The sequence below is a fragment of the Schistocerca nitens genome, chromosome 8, assembly GCF_023898315.1.
Source record: "Schistocerca nitens isolate TAMUIC-IGC-003100 chromosome 8, iqSchNite1.1, whole genome shotgun sequence".
In the NCBI taxonomy this organism is placed as follows: Eukaryota; Metazoa; Arthropoda; class Insecta; order Orthoptera; family Acrididae; genus Schistocerca; species Schistocerca nitens.
In genome coordinates, this window is record NC_064621.1 from 35393739 (window position 1) to 35408884 (window position 15146).

General features: G+C 44.0%; 1 protein-coding gene across 1 annotated transcript in view; it reads right to left on the reverse strand.

Annotated features, from left to right (window-relative positions):
- The window catches only part of LOC126198927 (myrosinase 1-like), an 88069-nt gene that overhangs the window by 61984 nt on the left and 10939 nt on the right, over positions 1 to 15146 (reverse strand). Inside the window, exons 2-3 of the mRNA XM_049935563.1 lie at positions 8898 to 9031; positions 1325 to 1459 (exon numbers count right to left, since the gene is read on the reverse strand). Coding sequence (XP_049791520.1) covers positions 1325 to 1459; positions 8898 to 9031 — 269 coding nt within the window. The remainder of the gene's footprint in view (positions 1 to 1324; positions 1460 to 8897; positions 9032 to 15146) is intronic.

Here is a 15146-nt window from a genome sequence, read left to right on the forward strand (position 1 = left end):
GCTGAAAATTTAAAAGTTATCATGTGAGTTCATTGTAAGTGCTGTTTTCCGGTTTTTATTTGAGAATTTTCACATACGTAACTAATTGATGTATATTACCTGTACATTACATATTTTTCTAGGTAAGTTTCACCATTCTGAAGAAGATAATCTTAGAGCTACCGAAACCTTGTTAATGTGTATTTAGAAAAGTTGTGTGCAACAAGCTGGCTAAGTGGTAAAGTTTACATAATGGAATATTTTTATTCGCCGGGAAATATTCAAGAAACGCATGTATAACAATTATTTGCAACTGAAGTACAGTTAGTTTAGTTTATCAATCGATCAAATGATTTTTCGTTTAGTAGAGTAAGTTTTGGTCTTACGAACCGCGGATTGTCTTCGGGTAGTAATTTACTTACAGATACGGCCAATACTAGAATGAAATTTTCACTCTGCAGCGGAGTGTGCGCCGATATGCAACCTCCCGGCAGATTAAAACTGTGTGCCGCACCGAGACACGAACTTGGGAGGTTTGCCTTTCGCGAGCAGCTGCTCTACCAGCTGAGCTACCCAAGCACGACTCACGCCGAGTCCTCATTGCTCTACTTCCGCCAGGCTCGCTGGAGAGCTTCTGTGAAGTTTGGAAGGCAGGAGACGAGGTACTGGCGTAAGTGCAGCTGTGAGGACGGGTCGTGAGCCGTGCTTGGGTAGCTCAGCTGGTAGAGCAGTTGCTCGCGAAAGGCAAACGTCCCAAGTTCGAGTCTTGGTCCGGCATATAATTTTAATTTGCCAGGAGTTTTCACGTCCAGTATTCATCCAATCTATAGTGATCAGATCGAAAGCAGGCAGTTAAATGCCATTGACAGAACAGATTTTCATCGCCACTATTTGGGTGGCCATAAGAGGGAAGGGATCGTTACAAAGCTGTCGATCTTCAAACATTGTGTCTTGTCAAACTTTTTTTCCGTGTTGCAACATTTGAGAAGGTTTGACAGTGTAGATGGTGGACCTTGGTGCCACTCGATGGTGGTAGGTCATACGTTGGCAACGACATTCTCGCTGTGCATTCAGTTCAAACCATGTTCATCCCAACATTCCGAAATCGCATCGCATCAGTGAACACACTCGCGTGAGAAATGTTTACTAAAATTTTGTACGAGAAGTCTTGCTAATTTCGGCGAATGTGGTTGTTAAATGGTTGGAAAGTTACCCATATTACAGGAGAGTGTGCTTCAGATAACATCTAGTTTTGGACAACCAAAGGTCTACACCGTATTACAATACATACTTAACTCTGTAGAGAACTTGTGCTGGTGTGGCAGACGATGTGACTCGCTCTTACCATTGGCTGGATTCCGTTTGCTAGCAGCTCGTTGATTAGGTTATTGTAGTAATCGATACCAGGCTGGTTGATAACGTCGAGGTCTCCAGTAGGCAGGATTCGCGGCCAGGAGATGGAGAAACGGTACATGTCCGCCTGTTGGTAAAATAAAAGAATAATGGAACAAAGTATTTTTACTCTATCCTCCTTTTCTGAAGGAGTCATGATGTATGTCTGGGGAAAGAGACCCAAATATTTCATTGTACTACATTTGGAGATAATGTTAATTTGTTATTAAGTATAGCCGGGCAGCTAGCCGTATAAAAACTGCTAATAATAAGAAAAGGCAATTCCAATCGACATAACAGCGTCAGAGATAAGTTCACAGTTACTGGCAGCCGAAATGAGAACTGAATAAACAATCATAAAGTAATAAGCCCGTGCCAATATGCTACAACTTTTATACGATTTAGAAAGGTAACGTTTAATTCAAGAAGTCGCTTGACAGTCAGAGGACGGTTATGTCAAGTGGACAGGTCATTGCTTTTAAATTCTAGCAGGACTTGCTTTCTGTGTTCTCAAACAGGTTCCTCAAGAAACTCTTCAGGTCTAACAACTTTAGGTTTTTTTTCTCTTGATGTCAGAATTTTTTGCTGCTCATTTTCTTTATTGTTTATTTGTTACTTCTTCAAGAGTTTTGCACAAGCCAAATCACCACGACAATTGTGTTAACGCCTTACAGCAACTTGTTTTGTTTTTGGTTTACTATAATTTAACAACTGTTTTAGTGAACTAAAAAAACTGTGGATAGCTCAACTGGACACCAAAAGCAGTTAACTTGATCAGGCCGGCCCAGTTAACCACAATATAACTATTTACTTTTGTGAATTACAGATCTTTTTAATTTAAAAAATCATTTATGTAATTCCACTTGTAATAACTACGAAACATTTCGTGCATTAGACTTTCTGTGTTCACCTGCGACAGACCGCCATTTCAGCCATGCGAGAATGAGTGTAGTTTCAGAAAGTAATGTCCCTACTGCAGTTCGAGGTTGTCCGTCCATTTGCTCCTGCTACTGCTTGTGATCCAGTTCCTTTAGTTTGTCGTACCTCCGCTAATAAGCTCATTCATTCATGTCCTCAGAACCAAGATCTCCAGGCTGAATTACTTGTGCCAAGTGAAACCTTGCTTCCATTCCTTCAGTATGGTCCTCTAAAATGAGATCGTTGTAGCCGAAAGAAAGAAGGAGCTCATATCCTCACCTGGGAAGGCCTGCGAAGAAGAAGCCTCTGCCAGAGAATAAAACTCAAAGTAAGATGAAGGCACGTGCTCCAAAAGAACCGTATTCATCGTCAGAGGAAAGCGCTGACTTGGTATAAGAAGAATCTGACTTTTTTGGAATGAAGACTTTGAAGATGATGAGAATTTTCCAGACATTTAAGCGCGTGACATCATAATTGTTAAGGTGCGCGGAGAAAGAAAACAAAATTTTAGTGACACTCAGTAAGCGGCACATACCCTCCAGTAGATTTGCTATGACAGCTGAAAGTATTTATGCTGCCGCTGATGATGTCACTACAAAGCTTCCTCGTCATCTTAAGAAGTTACATCAAAGATCTGAACACGTGTTTCATACCAATTTTGTTTTGTACGAGTACAGCATTTGCTAAGACTGATTTCAATTACAACTTCAATCAGTTGTATTTGGAGCATCGACGACTAACTATTAAATGTTGTTGCAATGCACTTTCACGATGTTTTGAAGTTAAAATTAGATTGTTTTAATGGATTTCCACTGATTTCACTAACTGTAATAGTTAACCTTACCGGTTAAGTAAAACTGTCGCTTTGGAAACGAGTTTATTAATTCAGATTCCACAATAACTGAAGGTAACACGTAGCCTTTGAACACCTCATCGTAAAGAAAACATGTAACGCAGACTTCTTATAAAATTTAATGCAGGTGAGTTAGATAGAAAGAGCCTGATAACAGTTTTAAAAAATTTGTCACAGTTAACCTGACTCTCTCCTACATCGTCACCTTTTGTAGTGAGTGACGTCTTATCGTGACTGCCTCGGTTCGAGCAAAAACCGCCGCAGCCACAGTGCTGCTGTGGGGGGAAAAACATATCACTCACAGGACGGGGGAGGGGGGATGGGTGGGGGGGGGGGAATGGTAGATGCCATCGACAGTGGCGAATTGTCGCTGTCAGCAGAGAACCCAAAATGCTACGAATGATTTCTTGAAAGTCCCTGGCAGAGAAACTCTATGTTCCGAATAGATACACGAATACGGAACCTTGCCTTTCTCAGGCATTGCCCACCACGTATTCCTAGTTGTCGTCCCGCCCCAGTACACAGTTATTATCTGTCAGAAAGAGTCAAAACAGCACACACTTTGCTGCAGAGCAAAAGAGTACTTGCATTAACCTATAGCCGTTTAGCAGACATCTCGACACCATGAGCTACAGAATGACTCGTACCTCTACTTTAGGCACCTCACATGGCACAGATGTTTTCATGGGTATCGGCACGGGGTGCTCTAGGCATGGAAAGAGGAATGGTGAGTAGTATAACAGGCTGGTAGACACAGGCGCTGCATGGCACCAGTACATCGATAGGCAAATGAGATAATGCATTTGTTCCGTCAACAGAAGAATTTTTATGAAGATGGTCTATGTATTCTCTTGCAGGAAAATAAAATAGAATGAAAAGTGTCGCCAGGTACGCCTGCCATCGCTTCTCGTCGACGAACTATACAGCACCTAACTGTCCGGTCGCGTGGACACATTTGTTCTACCACGGCATGTTCAGTTCTTCCATGCTTTTCCCGCTTATGTCCGAAATGTGTCAGTATGGTTGAGGAATAGTTCACGGACATGAAGGCGTTTGTGTGGTCCCCTACAGGTCACAACAACTCAACCTTATACATCGCGTTAGGTGCGTTGTCGTGCAGTATGTGTGTTCCACTTTGATCTAGTTGGGGTTGTGAGTGTTCTTGGATCAGGATGAATCTATAGCGCTTTGAGAGTATCGTGGGATCGCCTCTGTCACCAGGGTACTACACACTACTGTTGTTGTTGCTGTTGTAGTTGTTGTTGTCCTCAGTGCGAAGACTGGACAGAGGCAGCTCTCCACGCTGCTCAACTTTGTGCAAGCCTCATCAGTTCTGAGTAACTGCCGCAGCCTACATCCGTTGAACCTGCTTAACTGACTCATCCATGGGTCTCCCGCTACACTTTTGAACCCCACCCACATTTTGCTACATTACAAAACTGACTCTTCCTTAATGCATCAGGGTATGCCCTATCAAACGATCCCTTCCTTTACTCAAGTTGTATCACACATTTCTTGTCTCTCCAGTTATATTCAGCAACTCTTCATTTGTTAAGTGATCTACCCATCGAATCTTCAGCGTTTGTGTGTTGCACCACATTTTAAAAGCTTCTGTTCTCTTCTCGTCTGAACTGCGTATCGTCCACGTTCACAAAACGCTTCCTAGAACTCAAGTTTACATTCGATGTTAACGAATTCCTTTTTCTTTTTTTTTCAGAAATGCCATCTTCGGCCATCATTAGTTGTTTTGCTGCCCACATAAAAAACTCGTGGGTTACTTTTAGTGTCTTATTTTATAATCTAACTCCTTCAGCACCACCGTATTTAATTCGAGTACATTCCATTACACTTGTTTTACTCTTGTTGGCGTTCATATTATAAACGCTTTACTAGGTCGGTATATGTTGTGACCTTTTTCCAACGGTCACACCATTGTTCAGCCACAGGAGATTAACAGTGGTAGAGCAGCATAATGCCAAGTGATGACACATTGCCTCAACTTCCTATCTCAGAATGTTGGGCCAGGTTGTCTCGTGTTAAAGCGGGTGCCTCAAACCGAAAATTCGTGGGATCAAATCCCGGTTGGAGTACGCAATATTTCAGTCTGCCTTTAACCTAGACTTCACCTCTCAATGATTTGAGGATTCACCAGGAACGAAACTTCGGATAACACATAAAACTGTAGGTCCCTTTCAGTAGAACTAAAAGTCGGTCCAGAGTTGCAATTTGTAGCTTTGGACTGGTTTCTCATTGTACTGATTGACGGAAGTTTCTGACCCGCAGACTACTACTGTATGCCCTTACCTGGTAGGACTTTTTAGGAGGTTAGGGACAAACATGTCGCCGAAGGACTTCCATTTGAATGAGTTGCGACAGCCCTTGGGGTCACACGGAATTATGTTTATTGTCTCATAGGTGATATTCAATATCTACGGAAACATAACTAATAACCGTCCTTTTCAGGGTCGTCCAACTAGAGACGAGAAACCCCTAGTTCGTATTATGCAGCTTAATATTGAAGGCATAAGCTCTGCCAAATGTATCTACAGAAACAACTGCATGAACTTAACACTGATGTTGTCAACATTCAAGAAACACATACCACAGATGAGCAAGATCTTCAGCGTAGATCACGAATACCTGGTTATACACTGGTGGAAGCTATCCACCATCCACAATATATAATAGCCACTTATCTGAAGTCAAGCCTAAACGGAGTGCATGTAATTGATTGTACAGAAGTTATCCACATCTACACAATAGTAGTCCAGATAAACGACTTAAAAATTGTCAACCTGTACAAGCCTCCAAGTGTGAATTGGACCTCCACCGTTCTGCCGGCTTTCGATCACCCTTGTATGTACACTGGAGACTTTAACAGCCATCACACGGATTGGCAATACGACACCGTGGATGTCAATGGGGAGTCAGAAGCTCAATGGGCAGAAACTACCAGCATGCACTTGGTCTCTGATGTGAAAGACAAGGGGACCTTCCACTCTGCACGCTGGAATAAGGATTACAATCCAGACTTGGTATTTGTGTCCAAAGATCAGCTAGATCAACCACTTAACGCCAGTCGTACAGTTCTGTCTAACTTCCCAAACTGCCAACGCCGTCCTGTTATGACAGAAATTGGTTTAAAAATTTCCTTGTAAACTCAATGCCCCTACCCAGATGGAATTTTCAACGAGCTAACTGGGATGGATTCTCAAAAGCTGCGAAGAACTTAAAGACAACAACAAACAACTACGATGAATTCGTTAGACTAGTTATCAAAGCTGCTAAGTCAAACATTCCCAGAGGTTACAGAAAGGAATATGTGCCTGGCTGGAACCAAGAAAGTGAGGCTTTATATCAAGAATAACAAAGTTCTAGAAATCAAACAGTGGGCTCACAGCTACTCCACTCCTTAAACAAGAACAGACGAGAGAAATAGCAACACTCAAAGAAATGAACTTTGCCGAGTCAAGTAGGAAAGCACGGAGAGTCTTGAATGGGCTAATTGGCAAGCAACACCCCAAAACGCCGTATCCTAAATAGAGTCCCGACCTCATTGCCAACCTGGTCACAGACCTCACAAGGGCAAAGAGAGGCAAGAATCATACCAGAGCAGTAAAATGTAACCTCTCTAACCTCAAGCGCAGTGCCCCAAGAAACGAGCCGCTTTCCAGGCCCTTCTCCATAGCAGAAGTAGAAAGTGTTGTCAAGCAGCTGAAAGTCGGTAAGGCTGCTAGCCCCGACAACATCTATAATGAATTTATTAAGAACATGGGCCCGCACTGCATACACTGGCTCACTTCGCTCTTCAATTACACAATCAAAGAGAACAAACTTCCCAGACAATTCAGACTGTCGAAAGTTATAGCCACTCTCAAACCTGGCAAGCCTGAAGACAGCCCTGAAAGCTACCGCCCTATAGCCCTGCTCAGTTGTACATTCAAACTTTCGGAACTTTCGTCGAGGCTGCTACCCCTCCTGAACAAGCTGGCTTCAGAAAAGGACGCAGGTGCACTGACCAAGTTCTTGCCCTAACTACCCATATTGAAGCAGGTTTTCAAGGCCATCTGAAGTCAACAGCTGTCTTCATCGACCTGACAGCCACGTACGACACTGTCTGGCGACAGGGACTGATCTACAAGCTGCTGCAAGTTGAACCAAGTCGAGAAATTGTGGATCAAATATCCAGCATGCTTATTGAAAGGCAATTTGGTTTCCAGGCAGCTCTATAAGCCACAAACGGAAACTAAATAATGGAATACCACAGGGATCTGTTTTAGCCCCATCACTATTCAGTTTATTCATTAACGATTTACCAACCACATCAACTGAATTCATTTATGCTGATGCCATCGCACTGGTAGCACAGAGCACTAATTTCGAAGATGGTGAACGAATTCTTACGGAGGATCTGGAGAAGATGTCAACTTTCTTTAAGATCTGGAGACTGATCCCAAGCACATAAAAAACTGAAGTCTCTTGTTTCCATCTAGCGAATCGTGCTCCGAACTACAAACCAAGAGTTCTGCTCAATGGACAAACGTTGAGGCACAATCCTTTCCCAAAATATCTCGGAATCACTCTAGATAGAACCCTGAGCTACAAAGAGCAGATCACCAAGCTTTCTCATAAAGTTGCTGGAAGAAACCAGATACTACATAAGCTCAGTGGTACCAGCTGGGGAACATCTGCTGACTGTCTGCGTTTAACTGGCATCAGTCTTGTGTACTCTGCTGCCGAATACTGTGTACCTGTCTGGTTGGAAAGTGTACATGTGAAGAAGGTAGACATAAAACTGAACGGCACAATGCGCTGCATTACTGGTTCCATCAGATAAACCCCATGCCACTGGTTACCTGTACTGAGTCACATCCCTCCACCTCACTTAAGGCTGAAACAAGCTCTACTGAGGGAAGCTAAGAAAACCTTTCCATGACCCCCTCTACCACTGCACCAGGAATTCTGTCATCCACCACAGCAACGACTGCGATCAAGAACACCAGCAAGTGTTACTGCAGGACTCATCGCGGATCGTTTTGATCTAAATGAAAGCTGGAAGGATGAATGGTCAAGAAAAACATTGGGAACAAGAGCCCGTCACCTTGACCCCACAAAGAAGCCAAAAGGTTTTGATCTACTGAGGAACCTCTGGTACCGCCTCAACAGGTTAAGGACTGGACATGGTTGTTGTAACTACTTCAGGAACAAATTGGGCTGGATTAGTTCACCAATGTGTGAATGTAATCAAGAAGAGCAGACAACTGAACATCTAGTCCAACGTTGTCCACTTCATTCATACCCTGGAATTCCGGACGACTTGTTCACTCTCACACCCAACTTAATTAATTGGTTGAAAAACACCGACTTTAAGGTTTAATCTTGTCTTATATCATATGCATATTGCATAAATTCACTTGTCTTCTATCAACTGTGATTGCATAAAATCACCATACGATTAAACAAATAAATTGTTATTATCGCTCTCTGGATATTCAAATATTTTCTTATTTCTTAAACCACTGAAGCCCTAATCGATTTTGTTGTTTTGGAGATCTTTATTGGGAAAGCCTATTAATTACATCTAAGTATAACATAAGACTTCACAAAAAACGTCCTATGGCGGATGCTGCTTCGGAGGAAAGATGTGAACCATGCAAGCAGGTAATCTGAGAAACTTCGTGGTCGAAATTAAGACGTTTACTGCAACCTTAAACAGGTGTTCCGTGAGCGACACTCGCTGTACGGAGGTACTCACGTTCAGGGCCTTGAGCAGCTGCACGTCCTCCTTGTATTTGTGGTACGAGTCGCACGACACGTCACCGTTTCCGTCGCCTAGGCCGTACTCCGGATTTTCGTGCGTCATCCGGTCCCAGATGCTCTCCCCTTTTCCTATGCAGAAAAGCAGCAACGTTGTAATAAGCTCAGAGGCTGAAACTGTTTCATATAAAAAGCAGTAAATTGTGTCACATGTGCGTATTGCATCAATCGTCGTTTCGCAATAAAATTGAACTCTAAAGCCAAAAGAAAAGAATATTTTGAGTTGCTGGTACTTTGGACGGGGAAAAGTGCAGCACAAAATACGAAATACTCCACAAATGATTACTTTTTTTAATATAAATACAAAACAAGACAATCACAGCAGAATTCAAGGAAAGTCAATACTTACGAAAAGAAAGAAAATTTAAATCCTTTAGGCTTTAGATAATCCCTTTAATTTTCTTTAAATCTTTCCTTGGTTATAGTCCCTGTAACTTACTTTAATTCACCCCTAATACTTAGCAAATGTCTATAATTTTAGGTTGTAAGTTCTTTAGTCGTGTTTGAAAGCCGTATTTTACTGCTGCTGTTGAGTTCTCACAAGGGAATGGTCCAATCCGACATGTCGAAAAACACGCTCAAATTTTTTATGTATGAGAAATTCAACGAAAAAAATGAACTACGAAAATTTTAGCTGCTAAGACGTATTTTCTTCAATTGTTAAAGTTACTCGTTTTTGTCGCACAGAGAACCGCTTATGACAGCGGTTTGTACAGCCCTTCCTTCCTTCGGCCGCGACAAGAGAACGTACCGCCGCGTAGTGCTAACACACAGAGCGACACACGCGAATCTGGGGCACTTAACCGTACAAGAAAGGTAACCTATCATTAATGTTTTGAATAAGAGACACTTCATATCGTCAGCTAAACTGCTGCACATATAATTCTTACAAAGGTAGCTAGCAGAGTTAGACTTGCATCTCAGACAACTTTCGTCAATCGCGACTTTAATTTTTTGAAATGAAATATTCCTTATACATACATCATTTAATAATAATTCCTGTAACGCAGTTCTTATGATAATTTCTGAATAATGTACGTTTTAGTAACAGTGAAAGTTCCTTATTAATTCCCGACAGCCGTCATAATAAAGCAGACCCGACGACAAAAAAATTAATGCTTTCAGGCACGTCACGTTAATTACTAGTTTTATTTAGACAACATTGTTGTGGAGTAAGAAACGTTCGTGGCCATTGTTCTGCTTGTTGTGTTGCATACCGAGCATACCTAAAGCAGTTCGTAAACTGTGCCAACGAAAACAACGCACAAACGACTGCATTTTAAGAATACTATTGCCCTGATGAACCTCGAATGACAGAGATAACGGAAATTATATTGTCCGACAATTGACTTAAAAATACTTTCTACAGTCGAAAAAATTCTTTATCGAGAGACACTGGTTGTTCTGGGTGGAATCTGGATTGTATAAACAGTTTTTTTCTCGTTCTCCAGAAAGACAGAGGTACCGTTATGTACAGGACAAGGGTAGAACAGAAGGAATTAATCAATCAGTTCCTGAAACTGGTTAGAAATCGGATCGAATAAAATGTTAAAAATAATTCTCTCTCATCTTTTCAGATTTTGGTAGCTCTGTTACAAGATTTTTTAATTTTTGATCCTAATATGCATTGATGTCCATGAAGACACAAGTACAGCTGAAGAAGCAGTAATCCACTAATATTCATCACTGTCATTATTTTGTACGGATGTGTTATACCATTTATCGATTACACAACAGACCGTCCTCATCTCCGCCTCGAATTGATGAAGTTGCTGCATCCGCGAGTAGCCGAATACCGGTGCGCGCGTCAGAAATACACGAGAGGAACGATGACGACGCACAGCCGCCTGTGGACGGGACTCAAACTCTCGTGGCAATCTAGCAACGGGGCTGGTCGGACGGCAGACTCGACACAACAAGAGAACCGGTAAGTCAATAGCAACCTATCCAATAAAGAATTGCAACGAACTTTCGACACAACGCTGTGAACAGGTCAAGCACAAGACGAAATGTTAATCGAGGCCAAAGAGGCAGACCAATACCAAAGCAAAGTCGTCGACGAGTACTCAGTAGTACGCTGTAGATAGTAACGAATGCTATCATACGAAGTACAGCACTGAGTGGTCTTCTTTTTTTCCTTTATTGAATTTCGATTCCTCCCCAGAAAGGGGGAGGGGCGGTTGACAGCAGCTTAATATGGCGCTCTACAGGCTACAGAAGAGTTAAAAAAACGTAACGAGAAGATAACAAACAATAAAAAACAGGCGATAAAACAGTGACTTTTTTAAAAACTGTAAAATGACGGAAAGTTTTGGAAGTTAAAATAGAAAAACACGGGTTGCAATGCTAATGAAGAGACACAGTAAGTAGACAGGCACAATTTAAAGAACACGGCGACAGTCTGGTTTCTGTTCGCACAGTTAGCGACAGTATGGTTTCTGTTGGCAACACTTAAAAAGGGGACGCACAACACTGAACATTCGCTTAAGCACAGCACTATAGAGTAGACATGAAGATAACACGCCACAACCTGAGGCAGATGGGGGGAGGGGGGCCGAGGACCTGGTGGCTCCGTTTGATACTCATTTCGCCATTGCCGCTGAACCTCATTAATGTTTTCTTACTTAAAATACCGCTTCAAAACTTACTTCCTTTCATCGAATGTAAGCCTTGCGCCAGCCATGTTTACTCGAGTAACTAGGTGCAACTAAGAACAAAACACTGACTATTAAGCGACTGTCATCTGACAAAACAAAACAACGCAATACAACGCTTGTGTGGCGATTGCCGGAACTACAAACTATTACACTGCCAAAGATGAGACAACTCCGTCAATTAGTTTGCCAATTATGGACTTTTAAACAGTGGATACATTTTTTGGACCCCTCTGTATACGTCTGGTGCGAAATTTGAATAGACATCACCTTTCCGATGCAGGAAAACGCCTACCAATTTTCGTTTATGGCACTCATTATTGGTGCTGCGTTTTCTTTTTTTTCGGTCAGAGTATTATGGATTCATCGCGAACGAAACTTGTTGTTCTAAAGCCTGCTCTCGCACGTACATATGGTGTATCATCGTGGTGCTCAAACAAATCGTGACACTCATTACAAACGTAAGGCAAATGGTAGCGAGTCATACAGTTCGCATCACCAAATTTTCCTTTTGTCTTCGTGTTCAGTTAAACATACACTCCTGGAAATTGAAATAAGAACACCGTGAATTCATTGTCCCAGGAAGGGGAAACTTTATTGACACGTTCCTGGGGTCAGATACATCACATGATCACACTGACAGAACCACAGGCACATAGACACAGGCAACAGAGCATGCACAATGTCGGCACTAGTACAGTGTATATCCACCTTTCGCAGCAATGCAGGCTGCTATTCTCCCATGGAGACGATCGTAGAGATGCTGGATGTAGTCCTGTGGAACGGCTTGCCATGCCATTTCCACCTGGCGCCTGTTGGACCAGCGTTCGTGCTGGACGTGCAGACCGCGTAAGACGACGCTTCATCCAGTCCCAAACATGCTCAATGGGGGACAGATCCGGAGATCTTGCTGGCCAGGGTAGTTGACTTACACCTTCTAGAGCACGTTGGGTGGCACGGGATACATGCGGACGTGCATTGTCTTGTTGGAACAGCAAGTTCCCTTGCCGGTCTAGGAATGGTAGAACGATGGGTTCGATGACGGTTTGGATGTACCGTGCACTATTCAGTGTCCCCTCGACGATCACCAGTGGTGTACGGCCAGTGTAGGAGATCGCTCCCCACATCATGATGCCGGGTGTTGGCCCTGTGTGCCTCGGTCGTATGCAGTCCTGATTGTGGCGCTCACCTGCACGGCGCCAAACACGCATACGACCATCATTGGCACCAAGGCAGAAGCGACTCTCATCGCTGAAGACGACACGTCTCCATTCGTCCCTCCATTCACGCCTGTCGCGACACCACTGGAGGCGGGCTGCACGATGTTGGGGCGTGAGCGGAAGACGGCCTAACGGTGTGCGGGACCGTAGCCCAGCTTCATGGAGACGGTTGCGAATGGTCCTCGCCGATACCCCAGGAGCAACAGTGTCCCTAATTTGCTGGGAAGTGGCGGTGCGGTCCCCTACGGCACTGCGTAGGATCCTACGGTCTTGGCGTGCATCCGTGCGTCGCTGCGGTCCGGTCCCAGGTCGACGGGCACGTGCACCTTCCGCCGACCACTGGCGACAACATCGATGTACTGTGGAGACCTCACGCCCCACGTGTTGAGCAATTCGGCGGTACGCCCACCCGGCCTCCCGCATGCCCACTATACGCCCTCGCTCAAAGTCCGTCAACTGCACATACGGTTCACGTCCACGCTGTCGCGGCATGCTACCAGTGTTAAAGACTGCGATGGAGCTCCGTATGCCACGGCAAACTGGCTGACACTGACGGCGGCGGTGCACAAATGCTGCGCAGCTAGCGCCATTCGACGGCCAACACCGCGGTTCCTGGTGTGTCCGCTGTGCCGTGCGTGTGATCATTGCTTGTACAGCCCTCTCGCAGTGTCCGGAGCAAGTATGGTGGGTCTGACACACCGGTGTCAATGTGTTCTTTTTTCCATTTCCAGGAGTGTATATCTCCTGAAAGAAGAGGGTGACGGGTTAGAGGTACCATTTTTCAGAGGAGAAAAAATCTGTCTGGCGACGCCAAAGACAGAAAGGGTGACCGCTACAATGAATCGTTCATGACATGAAACCCCATGAAATGTTGCTTCACTGAATGGAAACATGTGTCTCAGTCCTCGACGAGTAGTCAGCAGTACACTGGAGATAGTAATGAACGCTATCACATGAAGTACCCGACTGAGTGAGCGGTCCTTTTTTTTCTTTATTGCATTCCTCGGGAGGGGGCGGGGGGGGGGGGGGCTGGCAGGAGCGTAATATGCTGCTCTACAGCCTACAGAGAAGTTAAAAAACATAATGAGAATATAAACAAATAAGAAAAACAGGTGATAGAGCGGTGACATTGTAAAAAACTGTTAAATGGCGGAAAGTTGTGGAATTTAAAATATAAAAACACGGCGTTGACGATGCGGATGAAGATTGACAGTAAGTAGAGAAACACAATTAGAAAAGAGAAAAAAAACACGGCGACAGTCTGGTTGCTGTTCGCACGAGATAAAAAACACTACCAGTGACAGTATGGTGGCTGTTCGCAACACTGACAGGGGACGCGCAACACTGAGCATTCACTCACAACAGCACTATAGGAAACACGGCGGCAGATTGGGGCGGGGTGGGAGGATCCGGACCGAAGAGGGGGAAAAAAGGGGGAGGAGAGGAAAAGGAAGGGGCGACCGTCGGATGGAGAGGGGGGGGGGGGCAGGAGTGGCGGGAGCGAGAAGAAAGTGAGCGGTCGGTGTGCAGCGGTGTTTATGCCGGCCGGCTGCCAAGGACACTACTGGCCGGTGTATTTAGGCGGTGAGACGGTGGCGCACTCACGAGGCGAGAGCAGCGCTGCGGCGACAGACAGTGCCCTCTATCATCCACCGAGGTCGGTGTATCCCCGCGGGCGGTCAAATTCCGTGCAGCCCGATACCTGACTGACCGGCGTTACACACAACAGATGTCGGCATAACAGCCAGCTACGAACTAATGGCGTGTCTTCTACGTTTTTACTTGAAGTAAACTTTGTTGTCTTGCGACTTCTCATATTGTATGATTTCTTAAACCTGGTTAACCTAACCGAAGAAGACCTGAAATCAACAATGTTCATCTCATTTGCGATTCGGAGTGCCGAGTCTTGTAGAGCTCCATTGGTAACGGTGCATTTCTTCTCTCCTCATAACTCAAGAAAACTCATCTAAAGAACTGTTGTTCACGTTAATTACTTAATTTCAGGGGTTTATATTGGTTTTTAAGGACGGGGGGGGGGGGGGGCAGGGGGACGAGATTTTGTGACTACCCTGTACAGTAAACAGTTTAGATAGCGTTTTCACAGTTTCGCGCTTTCACTTTGTCTCCTATTTATTACTTCTTGTAAGGCTTTCTTCCATTTAAGAAGCAAAATCTGGTTAGCATACTGCTTCACATTAAGTGTTAAACACAATGCCAATTAATTCAGTTTTATCTCGATTGTTGAGACTTATGCTACAGCAAAAGCAACCGCTAATTATTATGGATATTAAATGAGTCAGTAATTTGAGTAAA